The 22,746-nt window shown below is 33.6% G+C and overlaps 1 protein-coding gene across 2 annotated transcripts in view; it reads right to left on the bottom strand.

Annotated features, from left to right (window-relative positions):
• Positions 1-22,746, bottom strand: part of EPHA6 (EPH receptor A6) — a 903,626-nt gene that overhangs the window by 750,662 nt on the left and 130,218 nt on the right. The window contains exon 1 of one of the 2 annotated variants that reach the window (XM_066240844.1): positions 20,438-20,477. The exons of the other annotated variant lie outside the window; for it this stretch is intronic. Coding sequence (XP_066096941.1) covers positions 20,438-20,467 — 30 coding nt within the window. The 5' untranslated portion in view covers positions 20,468-20,477. Of the gene's footprint in view, positions 1-20,437; positions 20,478-22,746 lie in introns of those variants that run through there. 2 annotated transcript variants of the gene reach the window in all.

The following is a 22,746-nucleotide window of genomic DNA, read 5'->3' as shown; positions in this document are numbered from 1 at the left end:
GTGAAGACAGTTCTTTTGAACAGGAGTCACCTGCCTTCTCAAGTTGTTAGAATTTGAAATTAAAGACACACCTTATACCCACTCAGTCCTCATCCTCTCTCTCTCTCTCTCTCTTTTTTTCTGTATTATTCTGAAGCCAGAAACGGGAGAGACAGTCAGACAGACTCCCACATGCACCCAACCGGGATCCACCCGGCACGCCCACCAGGGGGCAACGCTCTGCCCACCAGGGGGCGATGCTCTGCTCCTCCGGGGTGTCGCTTTGTTGTGACCAGAGCCACTCTAGCGCCTGGGGCAGAGGCCAAGGAGCCATTCCCAGCGCCTGGGCCACCTTTGCTCCAGTGGAGCCTCGGCTGCAGGAGGGGAAGAGAGAGACAGAGAGGAAGGAGAGGGGGAGGGGTGGAGAAGCAGATGGGCGCTTCTCCTGTGTGCCCTGGCCGGGAATCGAACCCAGGACTTCTGCATGCCAGGCCGACGCTCTACCACTGAGCCAACTGGCCAGGGCCCATCCTCTCTCTTTATTGGCACTGGGTATAATGGAGAACCCTGAGTCTGGCTTGTTTTTCTGGTTTTATTATTTCTAATAAAGTTTTAGGAAAGGTTTAATTAATATTTTCTTGTAAAAAAACAAAACCAAAATAATATCTAAACCTAACAAAATAACAACCATTCTCTTTCTGATGGAGGGAACTCAATGGTTATAATTTCAGCTTGAGTAATGGTGGCTTTGGCTGGAGTCAGTGAGAATAATGGTTAATGCAAGTAAAAGCCTTGTTCCAGGAACTGGGATACCTGAACAGGCCTACAGGACTTAAGGAGATCTGAGAGTGATCACTTTTGTCAGGCCTGCAGGGTTGCAAGTAACACCCTTTTGTGCCCCAGAAGATCTGTAAGCAACTCACGTTTGTCCCAGGGACTGCAAACAAAGCTTTTGTACTCCAAGGATGGAACTCTAATCGAATTAACTTTGACTATGATCTGATTGATTCTCTCTTGAAATCCCCAAATCCTTACCTTCTCCTTTTTCCCCTTATAAAAAGGATGGCTGGGAAAAGTGAGTTGAGGTGATTTGAGAATATAACTCCCACCTTCCCAGATTGCTGGCCATAAAGACTCAACATCTGTCTCTGAATTGGTGACAGGCAGCATGAACTCTGATATATTTTCCAGTTTCACTTGCAAGCTTCAAATAAAAATAACTAGCCCTGGATATTAATAATATACTCCACAGAACAACAAATTAAAATTGCTGTTAGCGTAATAATAAAAAGAAAAAACCTCATGATGCATCACACAGAGTATTAAGGTCATGTTAAGAACATAAATCTTTCAGCTAAAGTACATTATATAGAACAAATGAACTTAGACTTTCATAGTTTCTTTGTAACAGACAAAATGATTAGATATTAAGTATCATGTATACTTCTGATTAATCCAATATTCTTAAGAGAAGAATATGAGGGTATTACAATAAATATTTATGAAAATTTTTATATGAAGACATTCTAAATATAAACTGAAATTATGTCTTTGTGTATGTTTTGCTTATATTCTTTTCTACAAAAGTGTTTTATAATTCATAAATCCAATAAGAAAAATACTATATATATTCTAAGTAGTTGAAAATTAAAAAGACATTGAATTAAGCTGATTGCTACATATACCTAAATAGATATTGTTCCCATAATTAAGAAGCTTACATTCAAAGTCAGTATTATCTCTAACATATCCTTAAGGATCTAACATATATAAAAAATATTTAATATTAAAAATGATCATTTGAGATAAATGTAATAGTTTATAAATTAATAGGAACAAATCAATGAATACAAACATTTGAGAAAGTCAAAATATTTAATATAATATTCAAAAATTTAAAAAAAAATTATTCACAAAGGGAGAAGAAAAAACTGTAAGGATATAAATAGGAGGTATACAACAACTCCTGAGAAAAGGCAAAAAAAAATATGTATATGTCATGTTGATGATCCCATGCTCAAGACAGTGACCCCATGCTCACGCTGGCACACCCACACTCAAGCCAGCAACATAGGGTTCTAGCTGGAGACATTGTAGTTTTGAATCGGAGCCCTCAGTGTCCAGGTTGATGCTTTATCTACTGAACTACCAGCTGTCAGGCTCCACCTATACTTATCATTGTCTTCCCTAGTACGTCTTTACCCATCCAAATGCTCTTCACACTTCTGGAAATTTTCAAACATTACTGATTAAATAAAGCTTCCTTATTCTCCCTAAGTAGAATACCCCCCATTTTATTTATTTATTTACTTACTTACTTACCTACTTATTTATAGTCAGAAAAGGATATATAATGGGACAGACTCCAGATGCACCCTGACCCAGATCCACCCACCAACTCTTGTCTAGGGCCAATGCTCAAATAAATTGAGCTATTTTCAGTGTTTTAGGCTGACATGCCATGGGCAATGCTAGATCTAATTGAACCACTGGCTGCAGAATGGTAAGAAGGAGAGGGGGGGAAGGGAAGAAAGAAGAGGAGAGAAGCAGATAGTCACTTTTATGTGCCCTGTCTGGATTCAAACCCAGGATATCAATACACAGGACCAATGCTCTATCCACAGAGCTGACCAACCTGGGTCAAAAAACCTCCCCCCTCATTTTAGTAAGCAATACTGAAGAAAACATATCAGGACAACTATAAACTTACATACAAAAGGATGAATACAGATCTTTTTATTATACTTTTCATAGACTTAAATGTAAAAACTAAGCTATAAAAATCTTAAAAGAAAACACAGAAGTATACCTTACTGAGTTTGAACTAGTCACTGGTTTCCTAGATATGAAACTTATGGATGATTAGATATTAAGTATCATGTATACTTTGGATTAATTCAATATTCTTAAGAGAAGAATATGAAGAAAAAAGATTAAAAATGAGAAAAATAGATTACTTGGATTGCAAAATTAAAAAAAAAATTTGCACTGAAAATGATATTATGAAGAAAGTAATAACGTAAAGAATAGGAGAAATTATTTGTAAATCTTGTATCTGATAAAGGACTTGTATCCAGTGTAAAGAACCTTTTCAACAAGACAACAAAAAGACAAATAACCTCACTCATTTGAGGAATCCAATGAACAGTGTGAACTGAGGAACGGAATTGAGACAGAGGAGAGATCAAAGGGACCACAGGAAAAGAGAGCAGAGGGAAAGGGAATGATAGGATGGGATAAACCTGAAGGGAAGGGGGGAGGGTGTTATGGGGAGGGGGGCAAAGGAGATGTTGAGGGCAATATGGGGGAGGGGAGGATGCATTCAGGACGACACTAGAATCTATGTAAACACAATTAATTAAAATCAATAAAAAAAAGAATTAGAACTTTCAAGCAAAAAAAAAAAAAAATGGGAAAAGAACTGAATAAAAATTTCTCCAAAGGAAACCGTCAAATGCCTAATAAGCATATGAAAAGCTCTCAAATCATTAACCTTTGTTCAGAAAACAAATGAAAAATGAGAAATCACTTCATATCCAAAAGGATGGCTATCAACAAACTGATAGACAATATTCAATGTTGGCCAAAATGTGGAGAAACAAAGTCTCAGACCTGCTGGTGGGAAGGTGAAGTGCTGCAGCCACTTTAGAAAGTAGTTTGAGAATTTTTTTAAATGTTAAATACAGTTACCATGTAACCCAGAAATTTCAGTCCTCTGTACCTACCCAAGAAAAATGAAAATATACTTCCACACAAAATCTTGTAAATGAATATTCATAGCATCATTATTATATTATGCCAAAATGGAAATATCCTAAATATCCACCAATGGCTGAATGGATAAAGAAAGCTGTATACTTGTATAACTGAACAGCATGTGACAATAAAAAGCAGTAAATAAATACTAAATGAAAAAAATAAATCCATGATGCAAAATTGATAAATCTGGAAGACATAAGTAAAAGAAGCTAGTCACAAAATACCACATACATTGTGTGACTCCATTTATATAAAATTTCCAGAGGATGTATATCTATAGAGGTAGAAAATAGATTTGTGTTTGCCTAGCACTGGAAGTTGGGGTGGGGTGAGTTGGGAGGGGCATGGGAGAGATTGTTAATAGAAATAAGGTTTTTAATATATTCTAAACTTTGTGGTATTGGTTGCCCAATTCTGAATATATCAAAATTGTATATTTTAAATGGGTGAATTTAAAATTACACATAAATTATATTTTTATTAAGTAAATGCCATATTTATTAATAAATGTTAAATAATAATATTCATCATTTTCTTTGTTGGTCATCATGTCTGTGTTATTTAAAATGGTCCAGCTACAAGTTGAACTACCTCAAAGGAAAAGGTGGAATTGACTGGTTCCTACAGTTCCTCAGAAAATAAAGGGAAAAAGCTTGTCGCTGGGGGAAAATGGGTCCAAAATTCAAAAGTTATTAAAATTTTTGGTCCTTTCTTCTGGTGTTTTGGCTTCAGTATGTCGTACAGTGTATGGGATGTGTTCATATACAGATAAACATGGCAACAAGGAACACAGGGTTTAAATCCTTATAACTTTTTCTTCTTTAATTTACCGTTTGGGGTTATATAGACTTTGTTTTCAAATTCTGCCTCCATAATTTACAAACTATGTGGACTAGAAAATTTATTTTAGTCATCAATTCTTCATCAAGGGAATAAAATTAAAAGTACCAATCTCATAGTTTATTTAAATCATTTGAGATAACACATGTACACCGTATAGTATAATATCTAATATACAGTGTACATTGGAAATATTGGTGCCTAACCTAAAGGAAAGTCATCCAGGTTAGTGCAGGGAGGTTAGCCCCTAACTTAACAATCAGGAACTATGTGACTGATGTAGGGACAATCAGATGTTTCTTTTAAGAAAGTTAAATTAAGAAACATGGACTTCTCATAAATACAGAGAACAGATTGACAGCTGTCAGAGGGAATGGAGGTTACGGGTTAGGTGGAAAAGGTGAAGGGATTAAGCAAAGGAAAAAAAAAACATCTTATAGATGCAGACAATAATGTAGAGATTGTAGGACACGAGAAGGAGGGCAGATGGTGTTGGAGGGAGACTGACTTGGGATAGTTAACACACAATTCAATATCCAGATGATGCATTATAGAATTGTGCACCTGAAACCTGTTTCACTTTTTATTAATTAACGTCACCCCAATAAATTCAATAAAAATGAAAAGAAAGAAGAAGAAGAATAAAGAAGTACGGGATTCAGGATGGGGTTTGGATGGGAGAACCAGTGAGCATTGGGAACTAACTATGACAGTTTATTAAACAGACCATGAGAGCAATGTGGACATTTTACTTATGAAAAAAATTAGGTACTGGGAGAAAATAAAATTATGGCTTATTCCTACTCTATTTTTAAGTCTACATTATCCTACTACATGATCTCAATCAGTCTAATGATTTTAAATATCACCTTCATTCCAGTAATTTCCAAATTAATATCTAGAGTCCTGATCTATGCTCTGAACTCCAAACTCATATATACAACAGCCCTTTTGATCTGTTAGATGTCTAATAGGCATCACAAAACATGGTTAGAACACAGAACTCTTGATTTGATCCTTCCACCCTTCTGCTCCTCTGCCAGTCTTACCTATCCTTAGTATCTGCAACCACAGTCTCTCAAGTATTCAAGGCAAAAGTCTGAGAGTGACCATTTATTTTCCCCCTGATATGTGACACACAATTCAACAGCTAGTCCTATTTGTTTTTTTCAAACATAGCCAACACACTTAAATTTTTCTCCCTCTGGGTCACTGACAACTTAGTTCATCTCTTACTGGCACCTTTTACCACCTGACTAATCTCCCCATTTTCACTCTTGGCCCCTCACAATCTATTTCATAATCATAGTGAAGCAAAAGTGACTCTTTAAAACTGTAAGAAGAACAATTATTGAGAAAGACTCAGCAATATATGGAGACAATGATTTTTTGTAACAGAAATAACAACAAACATATACAGAAAGAATGCTATGCAAAAAAAAAAATCCAGTATAAGAAAATTTAAATCACTCAATAAATACTATTACTAATATTATTAAAATATTGATCAATGTGATTATAGTATTTATTGAATGAGTAGAACCATTGTGTTAAGACTTTACATGCTATATCATGTTTAGTCCTCACAAAAATCCTATGAGGTAGATATTACCCAAATTTCTAATATAAGGAGACTGTGTCTTATGAAGTTGAATCATATACTCTAAAGTAAAAAAAAAAAACTAGCAAATAGCAGAACTTAAAACCAAATTTTTAAAGGAAACATAATAGTACACCAAGGAGAAAATAATCCAATATTCAATGAGTAACTAAGTCACATTATTGGAGAACAACAGAGTACAGATTTATAAAATCCCCCTGATGAGATTACAGAGACTCTCTTGATCTAGTTGTTGTAACACATAACTTTATTACATTTTCTCTATTTGTGGTCTGATAGTTAAGGTTGGGTGGGAAATTTCATGCATGCATCATTAGAGATCTCTTTAAATAAAAAAATGAACAGAACTAAATTACTTTTTCCAGTCCCCTTATTTTATCTAACCAATGAGAATTGTCAAGTATCTTGGTTATATACTCCTAAGTATTTCATTATTTTCACCTCGTTACAGTGCTATGTTGACAGGAATTAACAAGTGATTGAAATTTAATAACTACTGTTATTCTATTCAATCACAAGGTTCTCATGTCTCTGATATATTCCCAATTACCGTACATATTTTTTACACCATGCAATAGGAGCGTTTCATTAAAAGTAAGTAAAACATGATTCTGCATACACAAAAAGAAATCCAGACATTAGAGACCCTATTTTGTATCTTTATTTGATTTAAATTTTCTACATTAAGTTGAGAACCTCTGTGTGCAATATGGTCACATCCTCAGCCATCCATCGTTGTCAACACTTTCTCCCCTTTTTAAGTTCTCTAAAGGCTCCTCAGCTTCATAGATGTCCCTCCATTTCAGGTGTTAAGTTTTGATCCTCCAACACCACTGCACGCCTGTTTTCCAGTCTCTCTCAACGACTATGTTAATATTCACTTATTCTCCAAATCATCTTGAACTTGATTCCTGCTTTGAATAATATACTTAAAGAGTATCATTATTTTACATCATCCAATTTTTACTTTGCTCATCACTATGATTCTCATTTTCTATACCTTTTCTTTTCTCTCCTTTACTGGGTCTATGGAATGATCTGGACAACTTTTAATCCTTTTTTAATTAAATTTTATTTTAATGCCTTCCTGATCATAGGGACAATTCTCCTGCCAAATCAATTCATTTAGGTCTTTATAAAAAGTATCTGCTACCTTGTCAGGAACCCCTCTTTATGCCGTTCTAAGACCTGCAACCTGCTTTGCACATATCTTCCTTTCATTCCAAATTATAATAGTACAGTGGAATAAATGAAAATACCTACAGAATCTATTAGATGTCTTCTCAGAACCTCAAAAACTTGACAGCTGTTTCCTAGCTTTGGGGTAGGTACATTATTTGTATGCATTTAAACTATGCCGGGTTAGCAGCAGCCTAGTCAATTTAATGGGTCACAGTTATCTGCATATGCTTCAACATTCTGATTACTCATCTGGATTAGTTATTATTACCTATGTGCCCCTTATTAGTAGTTTCTCAATAACCTTCTGGGACAGGGAAGAATGCAAAGGAAAAAATTTCTTCTAATTACCAATCTCTAAGCCACCTGTCTATGTGAATTGTTACTTCTTCAGAAGGCTTAGAAAGACACTTGTAAAGAGATTCACATGTATTGAATAATGCTCTAACTTTATGTTTATGTTCTTTTTATAGCATGGACCATTTTTCCATTTAGCAACCTTTCGACACTTAACCTGCAGAAATATTTGCTCAGAAATGCAGGGGGCATGTTTACTCCATTTACTGCCAAAAACGATTCATGTAACTATGAAAAAGGCATACATTTTAAACATTTTCAACTCTCTGAGCTACCAGCACATGATTCTTCTGTTGATTTCTTCAAAGCATTTTTCATATCACACAAACCAGTTTGTATTTGCCTCAACTTGCAACACATTTCAAGTGACTCTGATTTTTTAATTAAAATGCATTCATCTGAAAAGTCATTAGCATAATGTGTGAGAAGGTGGGAAATACTAGACTTACTGACACGGATAATAAAATGAGTGTTGTTAATTATGTATCTTTTTAGATAATTGAATTTCTTCTATGAAGGTTAAAAGAAAGATTATTGAATAAAAAGTACCAACCTCAACCTTATTTTTAAAATTTCTGCCTGCTTCTGTAGACACATTAACCATATCTTTTTTAGATCATATATTCCATTTTTACATTTGAAATTTACAAAGAATTTTTAAAAAGTCTAGCAATAATGATGCAAATATTAAACAGAACCAACTCTAACTCTACAACATTAGTGGAAATTCTTCACAGACCAAAACCTGGTTTACGTTTTGTCTCCGTGAAAAATATACATTGCTGAGTATCTTAATATTTCTCACATACATACTGAAAAACCAAAACAGAATGAATAAATATCAAGTCTATTCACAAGTAAAAATAAAACTCATTAAAACACATAGAAACCTGAATAAATATGAAATATAGTATATCACTCAGTATCAGAAAGATATATATGTGTATGGTCAAGCTTTTTGAAGGACACCTTGTATGCACATATCAATTTAAAAAAGTATACCCTTCGACACATTATTTCTACTATAATCGTGTATTACTTAATGACAGACATATGTTCTGAGAAATACCTTATTAGGCAATTTTGTCATTGTGTGAATATCGGGGTGCACTTAGACAAACTTAAATGGTAAAGCCTAGTACACACCTAGGCTTTATGGTGTACCTATTGCTCCTAGGCTGTAAACCTGTACAGTATGTTACTATACTGAACACTGTGGCAATTGTAACACGATGATATGTATTTGTATATTTTAGTATATCTAACACAGAAAAGACACAGTAAAAATATGTTATAAAAGATTTAAAAAGGTACACCTGTATAGGACACTTACATGAATGGAGCTTTTGGGACTAGAAGCTGGTCTGGGTGGGTCAGTGATGAGAGCGGACTGACGGTGAAGGCCTACACTACTGCAGACTGTATAAATCACTGTCCCGCAAGCCTCCCCCCACTTTCTTCCGAAAGGGTCAGAAACAGGCCATCAAAGCTGTCAGTAATGCTCCACAAACAGGGATGTGGGCTGGATCTATTGGAAATACTGTGGAGACACTGGCTGTATAAGGGACTGGTCACCATAATGACCATTAGGAGAGAGAGAAAGGTGGTCTGAGGATTAATAAGAATAAAGTATCAAGATGAAGAGATGAAGGAACACTGGGGATTATCACAGCAATGTGGTTTTGGTTACCGCATGCTGAAGCTGTGGTCAGATTAAGAAACTCTATGATATTCATTTAAAAAAATGATGGTGTTTAATATGAAGAGGGTGTGAACATTTTGACTCTGAAAATTTGATTTGGTTCTATTCACCCTATCTGGCAACAAAGGGTTCTCTCTGGCATTGAATTAATGAAAGAGATAAAACCTGTCCATGGCTTTACACCATTACAACCTAAAAGTATTTCCAAAGTACTGGGACAGGCTGGCGCCACACAACCACAGGAAGTTTTCACTCAAGTGGCAGTGGTATTTACTGTTTGTTAGGGAAGCTCTCGTGGACCTTTGTCCTTGTACAGGGTCTTAGGCCCTCAACGAAGAATTTATAGCAATGTACACTGAAAACTATTAAGCTAGATCTGGAAGGGCTGTACACCCGCTGAATATGTAGTGCTAGAGAGCCAGGCTCCTTCTTGCCGAAACAGGCCAGTAGCAGGCTGATAGGAATGTAATCAGTTTACTCAAAATTAAAATGCTGTGAACGAGGCCCTGGCCAGTTGGCTCAGCTGTAAAGTGTCAGCCTGGTATGTGGAAGTCCTGGGTTCGATTCCCGGCCAGGGCACACAGGAGAAGGGCCCATTTGCTTCTCCACCCCTCCGCCGCACTTTCCTCTCTGTCTCTCTCTTCCCCTCCCGCAGCCAAGGCTCCACTGGAGCAAAGATGGCCTGGGCGCTGGGGATGGCTCTGTGGCCTCTGTCTCAGGCGCTAGAGTGGCTCTGGTTGCAATATGGCGACGCCCAGGATGGGCAGAGCATCGCCCCCTGGTGGGCAGAGCGTCGCCCCATGGTGGGCGTGCCGGGTGGATCCAGGTAGGGCGCATGCGGGAGTCTGTCTGACTGTCTCTCCCTGTTTCCAGCTTCAGAAAAATGAAAAAAAAAATGCTGTGAATGAGAGGGAATCTATTGGCAAGTTCCACAGATATTCACCCATCAGTAAAAAAAAATCTGCCTGAACTACATGTCATTCCATTTTTATAGGAAATTCAACTTCAATGTTGTCATATATGCAGTTCTGTCACTGACTGAAATGTCATTATGTGGCACGTGACTGTATGAGAAATATGTTCCACAGAAACATTTTACAAGAATGTTCACTGAGCAGTATTTTAATAGTGAATAGAGACAAATAAAATTCCTACAATAGTTCAATAGATTAATTATGGTTGATCAATATTATAGAATATATTACAGGTATTAACTTGTAGCTTATTAATCATTCAAATCATTCACTAACTCATTCAATATTTATTGAGAAGTTGTTATATGCCAGAGAGAGTTTTATATATCAGTGAATATATCACAGCAAAGTTTCTGTTTTTATGAAACAATTATTAGGTGATAGCTTATTTTAAAAATAAATTTAGCCCTGGCCGGTTGGCTCAGTGGTAGAGCGTTGGCCTGGCATGCAAGAGTCCTGGGTTAAATTCCCAGCCAGGGCACAAAGGAGAAGCACCCATCTGCTTCTCCACCCCTCCCCCTCTCCTTCCTCTCTGTCTCTCTCTTTCTCTCCCGCAGCCAAGGGTCCATTGGAGCAAAGTTGGCCCAGGCACTGGGGATGGCTCCATGGCCTCTGCCCCAGGCGCTAGAGTGGCTCTGGTTGTGGCAGAGCGACACCCCGGATGGGCAGAGCATTGCCCCCTGGTGGGCATGCCGGGTGGATCCCGGTTGGGCACATGCAGGAGTCTGTCTGACTGCCTCCCCATTTCCAACTTCAGAAAAATACAAAAAAAGTTAAAAATAAATAAATTAATTAAAAAACATAAAAATAAAAAAATATGAGTGGTGAAAAGTACTAAGAGAAAAATGAAGTGAGATATGGTAAGGGAGCTGTGAGCGAGTGAGGGTGGTGTTCTTTGACAGCAGATAATCAGAGAACACTTCTCTGATGTAGTGATTCAGACTTAACTGAAGAATAAATCTGAGGGAATATTATTAAAGGAAGAGAAAACAAGTCAAAGGGCATGAGTTGGGAGCAAGCAGGGCTTATCTGAGAACCAGCAAAGGGCCAATGTGACTATAGAGTTCAGTGTGCAAGTGTGGGCGTGGTAAGAAACGAGTTCAGGGAGAAGCAAGATCACGAAGGCTCATGCGGGCTACAGTGAGGATTCTGGCCTACTCTTTGTTTTCTTTTCATTGAATTTATTAGGGTGACACTGGTCAGGTGCACAACTCTACAACACATCATCTGTACACTGTATTGTTGGTTCACTACCCCAAATCAAGTGTTTGTCCATCTTAATAAAATCTCAAGCCACTCTTAAGGTTTTGTCTGAAGAAATGACAAGATGTGACTTACATTTTAAGTGGGTCATTCTGGTTGCTGTCTAGGTAATAGGATGCAGTAGGCACGTGAGGAAGGGACACATCAGTTAAGATGCTACATTTAACAGACCAAGTAAGAGGACACCAAGCGTGAATTTGTATAGCAGCAGTAAACACAATGATTCTAGATATAGTTTAAGGTTGACCTGATAGTACTTGCTAATGATTTGGATACAGGGTATAAGAAGAGGGAATGGCAAATATGGAATCAGCATGTGCTGATACAGAAAGCTGCCCATAATATGTCAAGTGAAATAAAAAGAAACCTGCATAAAAATATATAGAAATAGATCTTTATTTTGTTAAAAGTCTTGGAAAACAGATACCAAGTTTTAATAGCAGTTAGCTCTATTAAAAAGAAAAGCAGGAGCTGAAAACTTTCACATTTTACATCCTGGATTTTGGTATTAAGCCTGTCATTCTATACTGTATCATTTCTATAAGTTTAAAAGCAATTTTTAAATTGCTTCCTCACTGGAAGTAAGAAGAGATGCTAACATGCACGATGAGTCTTTAAACCAGAAGTAAATGTAGTTTGGATAATTTACATCATTGTCAATAAATACTAAATGAATTTCCAGATACTTAGTAATGTAAACTTTATGATTTGTTTTTTTAATTATATAAATATTAAAGTGGGTTTCCATTCCATTTATCATTTAGAAAATAAAACAAAATATGTGATTAGCACACAGCAAAGCACATAAGCCTAAGTACATGGTATACGGTGGAAGAATTGGGCTATGAAAAACCCAGGTAATCCTGACCCTAACAGTAATTAGTCGAAAGCAAGTTCAGAAAACATATGGACCACATGCTTCTCACTGTACTCAGTGGCGCTTTTCAGGCCATTCCACAGAAGACTCAGACCACAGTTAGCTCACTCCTCTGAGGAGGCGTACTGGGGATGCTGGATGATGAGGGTCAGTCACTTCCTGGTATAGTGGGAAGCAATGAAACAAGTACCCTGCTCGGGTGATAAGAAAGAATTAAGTTTTCCAAGAGCTCTGGACTAATGATCTTCTCTGTTAGCCTGAACCATGTAAACCAGTTTCCTAGGTTACTGAAAAACAGTAAGTCAACTCTTCTCTTTAACACTTATCTTTCTTCCTCTCTAGAGCCCATCCGACTTTTCATGATCACCCCAGGTCATAGAGATCTCTTCTTTTTCAAAATTGCTATAAATATATGAACTATGATGCCAAGTTTGCATTTAAAACGTACATTTATAATGCATTGTTTTCTGTCTTTGTAAAAAAAAAAAAAAAAAAAAAAGGGAACCAGTTGCATAATATAACCTAGACATTTCAGCCGAAAGATTTTAACCTGTGGCTTGAATGCTCTAAGTACATTTTAATTAATTACTTAAATTTATCTAATCTTAGCCTGACTAGGTGGTGATGCAGTGCATAAAGTGTCGGACTGGGACACGAAGGACCCAGGTTTGAAACTCCAAGGTCACCGGCTTTAATGCAGGCTCATCCGGCTTGAGCAAGAGGTTGCTGGCTTGAGTGCAGGATCATAGATTTGACCCCATGGTCGCTGGCTTGAGCCCAAAGGTTACTGGATTGAGAAAGGGATCATTTATTTTACTGTAGCCCTCTGGCCAAGGCACATATGAGAAAACAATCAATAAACAACTAAGGAGCCACAATGAAGAATTGATGCTTCTCATCTCTCTCCCTTCCTGTCTGTCTGTCCCTATCTGTACCTGTCCCTCTCTCTGACTCTCTGTCTCTGTAAAAAAATAAAAAATAAAAAAATAAACTTATCTAATCTTAGAACTCTACATCTGTATAATAAAGAACATATGACCTTACAGAGTTGATATGAGGATGTTATAGCTCCAAAAATGAAGATATTCGATAAGATATAAAGTAAGACATAAGTTAACACAAAATTATAATGATGAACTATAGAGTGTATAATTTATTAGGCCATAAATTTCTTGATATCATGGATTGTTTCTTAAATACTTGAATTGTCACACAAAGAATAATGTACCTTTTAACTAGCAGATATTAATAACTGACTACGTAGTAAGGATCAATTTGTAAATAATATTAATTTATCAAATAAATTCATCTTTAGTAAAATAAAAGATGATAAGTTTAAAAGGTGCATATTTTTATTTCTCTACATCCTAAATATGAGATAAAGTATACCAGAACAAAAAATTAATTCAAGTAATAGCTAAAAAAATAAAGCAGGATAAAAAGTAGATCTTATGGAACTATTACCTGATTGTCAGACAGATATCAACCATGTTGGAAAAATCTGTCTTTTATCAGAGAATTTCTCAGCTATTATTCTTCTTGAAAATTAGATGTAAAACAGTGAAGCAATTAAAGATAAGAAATAAATTTTTTCACTTCCAAAATATCTGCCAACACTAGATATCAGTTCTTAAATAAAAAGAAAAGCCATGTTGTGAACACTAAAATATACTTCACAATCAAGGAATAGTAAAAACAGATAAAAAGAAATGTGGTCTAAATGATAAGAAAATTATAATTAGGCATCACACCACCTCCCTTAAATCACTAATTTTGATAAAATGTATTTCATGTTTGATAATAAAAGACTAGCTAGACAGCATAGACATTAGTAGAAAATGAATATATTACCATGGAGAACGGTAATTATGAAGTACATAACAATATAGATCTATAAAGTAATAAAAAGTGAATAAAGTTGAACTTGGGCATATAACAATAAAACATTAATGCTCTAAAATGATTTCAGAGATCCAGAAGGTTTGAAAGTTGACAAGTAATTAGTTATCAAGGAGCAAGAGTATTTCTGGAAGATGACCTCCCATGATTAATGATTAGTTGCTTCTTTTCACCTTCCATTGTTGAGTTGTTTCAATTTAAAAAATCCTATTACCACAGTCATTTTTCCATGAATTAATATATTATAACTGAGTTAAAGACACAGTCCTTGGCTTCACAGAATCACAACTTCATGAGGGAAAGAACCACAACTCAGTACAGCAAGGGCAATAAGGGTAACACCAGTATTGAGCACAGGGCACTACAGAGGGTTAACAGCAAGAATGATGGCCTACGAGGTCCTAAGCTTACGAGGTCCTAAGCTTCACAGACCAGGAATGACATCAGTATTTCAATTAGGGAGTGAGTAGTTTCAGTGAGACCAAGAAATAGAAAAATTAGAGAATCCCTAGTAGGTAGGAAAAATTAGACTCATAGGGCACTAAGATGGCCATTGTGGTTGGAACATAAGGATGAAAGAAGGAATATAAAATGAAAAGGTAAGGCACTCACTAGGTTTCACAGAACCCATAAAGCCTGCTAAACACAGTAATTTTAGATAATGGCAAGTCACTCAAGGTTTTAAAACTGAGGTTTACCTGAATAGAACTTCATTAGTTAGAGGATGTGGAATGGAAAGGTTATATTTTAGGGGAGGTGAATAATAAAAAATATTTTAATGTTAAGACTGTTGAATTTGTAGACATCAAGTATTAAATATTAAAACTTAAATTTCCAGAAGTTAATTTGGATTATGGTTCTGGTGCAGATGAAAGTTCTTGGTTGTAGAGAATAATTTGATAGATACCTAGTCTTGTATAATTATGGTAGCCATAGAAGAGTTGTCCCCAAAATAGTTAAGTTTAAGCAGCAGAGGATAGTAGAAAATAATGAAAACATTAGTATTTAAAAACAGAGGAAGAAAAGAAAAATGCTATTTACAATTGTATTTATATTAAGTCAAATATTCTAGGAATTAAATAAATTTGCCATATACCTCTTTCCTTCCCTGTTAATATTTTTTAGTCATTAAATTGTTACCCTTTTAATATTATATCATTTTCTTGCAATCCCTATTATAGACATTTAATTTCATAAACTAATATATAACATTATACAGTTATATGCACTATTCATAAAACATTTCATTTAATTCTTAAAATAATACCATGAAGTCATTAATTATTAACCTAACTTTATAAATAAAGAAACCAAAGCACAGAGTAGTTAATGTGCCCAGAGTTACCCAGCTAATTAATAAATGGTAGAGCAGAGATCTGAATCCACAGTCTACCTTATAATCAATTACATTAAACTGCCTTTATATATATTTTATACATTTTACTACCAGTACCTACCTTTGGTTTTATGCTATCATTTTCATTTTAATAATTTCAATTATATTTTATATTACAATTAAATTTAAAAGAAGTAAAAAAACCCCACCTATAAATCATTTTCTGTCATCAGTAACCAGGTAAGATTCTCATTTTCTTGGACCTGGTATCAGTGGTGAGATTTAGCCAATTCAGAAATTGTGCATGCTTACAACTATCAATCTACTTTTACCCAATGCTGTATGTTAAAAGCCACAGAAAAGTTAAGGAAGGTAAATTTGCAGTCCTTAAAGCCATTATGGTTCTAAAGTACAGGAAATAACATCAGCCCTCAAAATGTTTGTGTAGAAGAGATAATATGACAAAACTGTAATCATCATTTTCTCAGTAAAATTCTTCATGGAATTTAAATAATGAAACTCTGTAAATGTTTTGGATTATTTTCCCCAATCATTTAAAAATATGTAAAAAGACAAAAACTGGGATATTTACTAGCGATTTCTAAAGTGTACTTTTCATGTCTCTTCAAATAGACATACTCATTTAAAAATTGAACTGTTTTAAAGATCAGTTGTTTTCATAGATACTTTGTATTTCCTATAAATCATCAAGGAAACTTATTTTTATTGCTTGTCAACTACTGGACAAAAGAAATTAAAATTATTTTTGACTTCTCAGTCTGTATTCTGCTATAGTTCATGTCTGACTTTGTTGTAATTTTGGATACTTTAGAATATATTTTGAAACTTATGGATAACTATATTCATTATGCTATAGATAACAAATCCTATTAATGTTGCTTAGTTTTTCTGCAAGTTAGGAGAAGAGCTATTAGATATTTTAAAATCAATCACTTTTAAGAAAAAAAGTGAAATATTTACAATTACATTTTAATAAAATTTAATTACCTAAAAATATTTTACAATAGAAATTCACGGTGGAAGGAAAGTATTAATATTTAGTTAGTGATCTTTTCTCTAATGACATAAATTCTCCTTTTATACAAATTTAAGGAATTTATAGGTCCATGCCAGACCCAAGATAGAGGAGAATCTAGCCAGGTTTTAATTGAATGAAACAACTATACCTAAGTGTTGAAACGGTTTACTGGGTAATAATTAATCAGTATTGATATACCAGAGAATTCTTTTATTATTTATTAATTATTGTATTATTTTCCATATGGATAACTATAAACATATTTTTTTCCCACCCTGTATAAAGTTTTTAAATTCAAACTTTCAATTTTATTGGTCATTATAGATTTACAAATTTTTATATATTATTCATCTTGTTATTATAGAAATAAATCCATAATTACATCCTTTCTGTGGCACACTAAATCCTTTCTATTTTTTTACTTAACTCTCAAAAAAATCTAGAAGTAAGTGATATTATTTCAGTTGTTTTACAGACGAGGAAAATGAATATGGAATTGTTAGGTGTCATGACCAAAGTCATACAGGCTTACATTTTTATTTTATCAGGCTAGGAATATATGCTACTTTTGTTAGATAAGTTGGAAACCTATCATGATCACAATATATAACTAAAATAACCTTCATTAGCCTTGGTCATGTATGAGTTTCTTGCTAATTCATTTTGCCCAGAAAAACAATTCAGACCGTACAGAGTAAGGGAAAATTATTCAATTATCAGGAAACCCATCACCCCGGGGGCTCTGTACTGAACAGCCCAGTTGTATAAAAGCAAATAGACTATTGGGAGGATGGTAAGCACAGAATCAGAAAATCTACCTAGGAATCTATTTTATGAATCCAGGGAAAGTGATCTTGAATTCAATTATTTTGATGGAGTAGTTGGCCAAAATCCAATGAGGGTGGTATTGTTAGAGAGGACAGAGAATAACAGACAACTCATTTGTGGAGAAGTAATGAAGAGAACATATAGATCATTTTTAAAAGAGTTTTATAGAAAAATGTACAGTTGCTAGAAAGAAACATTGTAGCAATTTATATGCTGATGTATATATAATACAACTGATGATGCATTAGAAAAACACTATTGATATTAGAGAATATCTCATGAATTGCATAATTTATCTTTGTTACATTTCAATAATTTCCCAAATCACAAATTCACTTTATCTCCTTTATTTTCATTTAATAGATTATTTTTAGTTTCTTCTCTCAAAAAATATAGACTGCTAGTATATCTTTTACCTACAAGTTTTAAAACTCTTGCATGTCTATGTCACACACAAACAGATATACATGTTTGTGTGTATATATATCATACATATAAATATATCAAACATATCTATACAAATATGTAGATATAAATATTATATATATATATGATGAGACTAAATTATCTCTCAGTCTCTGGACTGCTTCTAAGGAATATAATTCTTTCTTATAGCCTCTGTTGAGATTTGCTTAATTCTTTGGGAGCAGGTATTTGTAGAAGTATAATTTATCTTCACCTGTCACTATAAACTCATGAAGCGAATCTATTTATGACCCTTTCTTCTTCACTGAAAATTTTATGTTTAACACATTAGTTCAAATTACTTACCAATTAACAGGGTAATGAAGTTGTTTTTTCTCTACCTGTTAGAAAATTCTGTTCCTTGTTCCATTTTCCTCTGAGAAATTATTGCCTTGTTTCGTTTCAGTTTTGCTAACCTGTATTATACTATACAGAACTTAGAGCAGCCAAATTTGTCTCGTAAATAGTAAGGAACACTACATTATTATTTTTATTGACTGATTTGAGAGAGAGAGAGAGAGAGGAAGGGGGAGATAAGAAAGGAGAGCAGGGGGGGGAAGAAAAGAGAGCGGGAGATGATAGAGTAGCATCCATTTGTTGTTCCACTTAGTTGTGCATTTACTGGTTGCTTTTTGTATGTGCCCTGACTTGGGATTGAACTGGCAACCTTGGTATTGCTGGACAGTGCTCTAACCTACCGAGATAATTGGCCGGGGCCTCTTACATCATTATTTACTTTCTGTGTAAATAGGGCTAATGACTAGAAATTTAATCTCATTGAGTATTTACTCGATACAAAATGAAAAGAACAAGTTAAGATTTACAATACAATTTGGACCTCCATTCTAGTTCTGTTCAAATCAGCACTGTCTTAGACCATTAAGAAAAAAATAGTAGCCATATACACCAAAATCACTTTACAGTTTCCAGGCAGATAAACTGATAAATGCTTTTGAATTAATACAAAATATTGGAACATATAGCTTATTTCAAACAAGTCAATAAAACATATATTTTTAGCCAGATATTTTTTTAATGCTTGACTTTGTTCATTTAGTTCTATCAACAAACATTCCAAGTAATTACTATTTGAAAATCAATTTATTAGACCTCATAGGAGACAGAAACATAAATGGTATTTTAAAATATAGTCACTTTTCTCAGCTAGTTCACACCTTAGTGCCAGGGAAAGAAGAATAACAACAAAATAGAATATAATAAAGGTTATAAATCCAGTTTAGATTAGTATGTATTTTCTGTTAAAAAAATGTTAGAAAAGGAATTATAAATAGAGCGAAGTCTATACTGTAGAAGTACCACATTTTGGTTCAGTTGACAAGTAGACACATACACTAATTTAAGATTAGCCCTTATTATGCATGCAAAGATAAATCCTACTTTTTCTGTACCTATTATTTCAGAATAAAAAAATGTGTGGGTTATATTACTTATTGTTTTCTTAGAATTTTTAATTAAATTTATTTATTGGTTCTTTTATTATGTTCCTATTATCAAAGTTAAAATTATTTTTTTAGTTCTTCATGTTTATATACTTTGATTATTGCTAGGCAATCATATCTTTAAAAAGTCTCAACTGTATTTTTTAAAAAATATATTACTTGTTACGTGCAACTCTATTTATAAAATTGCTATTATCCCTCTTCATTATGGTGCATTTCGATATTCTGAGTGAAGATTCATTAGGTTTTCCAAATATACAAAATATGAAATTTAAGATTTGAGATTAGTCTGAGAAAAAAAATGTACTTTTAAGATGATTTTGCTAATTCACTGACCTGAATCTCTAGAGTGTTCCAATGTATAAGGAATTGACATTATATAAGTATTTATTATTTTAAACTCACTTAAAATCAAGGTTAATAATATATATTTTCTTGAGTTTGAAATATAAAGAGAGCATTATAAAAACTACCTACTGCCGTTTATGTAGTATACACAGAAAGGCTTGAAAAAGCTGATAAAAATCATTATAGTAATTTAAATTCATAATATTACAACAGATTAATGACAGCTTGATGTTTTTAAGTTTGTATAATACAAAACCATATTTTAATCAGCCAATTTTATATGCTTTAAAGCAGTATATTTCAAAAAATATTTTTTGAGAAGCTAGATGTTTGTCACTGATATGTCCAAAACTAACAAGAAAAAAAAAAGTTCACTTCAAACTAAAAATATGAATTTTTAAAAATACTTCACTCTGGGGCCTAAAAGGACAAACTGCAATAGAAAAATAATATTTCTACTTCAGTATATATGCTTTAATGAATAGGTTGTTTTCCTAAAAACTTTTCCAACCTGGCTCCAATGGAGCTGCAGCATGTACATCCAGAGGAGAAGTACCATCGGGGTCTGGTGAGGCGGTCTCTTCAGTGCCTTCTTGAATTTTCCCCCCTTCTAGCAGTGTTGGAAATAGGTCTGGAAAAGCATAGGAAAGCTATATCAAATTTTCCTTAGGAGGTTTTTTCCATACTGTTTCAGCGACGTTGCAGGGTGAAGGTGTTATATGATACAACATTATGTATTCATTTCCACTAATGAGTCCTCCCATGTAAAATTAACAATAACCTCAAGATAAATACAATTACATTGTATCAACTCAGATCAGGGCTATATTTGAAAATATCCATGTGTAAGTCAGATAAGCATCCTGAGAATTACACATATGTAAATATGATTTCTGAGGAAAACTGCACTATTTAAAGAAGTATCTTTTATACAAAATTAAAAATAATAATTCAGAACGATCTAGGACTTTTGATGTGCTATCTTTATAGGCTGAATTTTAAAAAAAATATTTAAATATTATCTGCTCTTATACAGTCTATAAAACATGAAGAATTATTTCCATGTGTACTACATGGCATTGTTTTATCCATCCATCATATGTAACAGTTACAGGGACGTGTTTACCCAAAATGAAAATATCACTCATTTCATTTCTAACTTTGAATTAAAAAGATGATTGAATGTTGGCAAATACATATCATCCTTAATTTGTTCAAATTATTATGTAATTAGTTACAACATAATGTATTTCAATTTGATTTTATCTCAATATCAACATATAATAACACTATTAATGATTTACTGGTGGTTGTTTTCTAAAATCCATAAAAAATGATGTAATATGAATATTCTCTTTAGGTTTAGTGAGAAAAAGCATAGTAACAAATACTTATAGAGAGGTTGCTAAAACAGTGACCACTAATCTAAGTGCTCTCAGTGTTGCTGAATTATTTAAACTTGTACAGGCGTGGGTGGACATAAGAGAACCAATATTATTTGAATTCCTGTATTACAACTGAAAGAGGATATAAATTATAAACAGCATCACCACTCTTTATGGTGCCAGTATATAAAAATAAGTAATGAAGAAGACTAAGTTTTATAGTGCTAGGAGCAATGACAATATTTAGGACTACCATAAGTAAAGGACTTTTCTAACATATATTTTTATATTTAGGATTGATAATCCTTTAGGAAAAAGACATCTGAATTATGTGAGTCCTTTAAGTACTCAATTTGTTAATATATATTTCAGTTTGATATGACTACCTAATTGCCCATTCTTAAATTCATAACCTCATGGAAATTTCATTAATTTTTGAAAATATTTTAAAATAAAATAAATTAATTTTTACAAACATTCCTATTTCCAATTACCATATGACTATAACACAGTTCTACATACAATAAAATTATGTAGTTTGCTTAACAAAGCGCAAAATCAGTTGAAATATCTATTTCTGCTTGATACATTTTATCTAATTATTCTAGAACTCTGTTTTGTTTGGTTATTTCAAAGCTACAGTTAGAAATAATAAGGTATGCTGAAAAAATAGTTCTATAAAACAAATGATCACTTATGAAAATGATAATTTGTAACTAAGATTAGAAAATCTAAATGCATTAATGTACTTTCTTTAATATTAATGGCATAATAAGATGAAATTAAAGTTCATCTTTAACAGAAACTCTAATAGCAGAAATGAAGATTAAAGTTGCAAGGAAAAAATATTAGGTAGATATTATGCTGGTTTCATGAAAACTGATGATATTTATGTTAAAAATGAAAATAATCTTGTAAATTCAAGTAAAGTATTATATTTACAAACAGCCTTATGTTTGCAATATCTGCAGAATAATTTCTGCATTAATAAAATTTATTGAAACAGGATGGGTCATATTTTGAAAAGGAAATTCTATTAACTTATTTTAGCATGAATAACACAATATTGTGGGAAAACAACTTATGATTTAACAAAAGAAACTTCTAAGGTGAAGAATTCCACCAAGATGATGTTACAGACACTTTAAAAAAATTTAAAACTGGAAAATAAGAAATCCTGCTAAACAGACACCTGGCTATGACAAAAACTACAAAATGGAAGTGGGATGTCTTAAAAATCAGTTGTAACTTAAGCAAATAAAATTCTTCAACTTATTTACAAAAGTAAGACATCTAAGAGTTCACACGAGTTCATCAAGGCTACAGGGTTAAAGTATATTCTTTAAATTTGAAGATGTCATATTTAAGACAGTAAAATTAGTTTGATTTTCATAAATTTCTAACAGATTGTCCCTTTATGAAACCAAGAAGCATT

This window comes from Saccopteryx bilineata, chromosome 8 (genome assembly GCF_036850765.1).
Source record: "Saccopteryx bilineata isolate mSacBil1 chromosome 8, mSacBil1_pri_phased_curated, whole genome shotgun sequence".
NCBI lineage: Eukaryota > Metazoa > Chordata > Mammalia > Chiroptera > Emballonuridae > Saccopteryx > Saccopteryx bilineata.
Note: the sequence above shows the minus strand (reverse complement) of the source record. Positions and strands in the feature narration are given on the sequence as shown.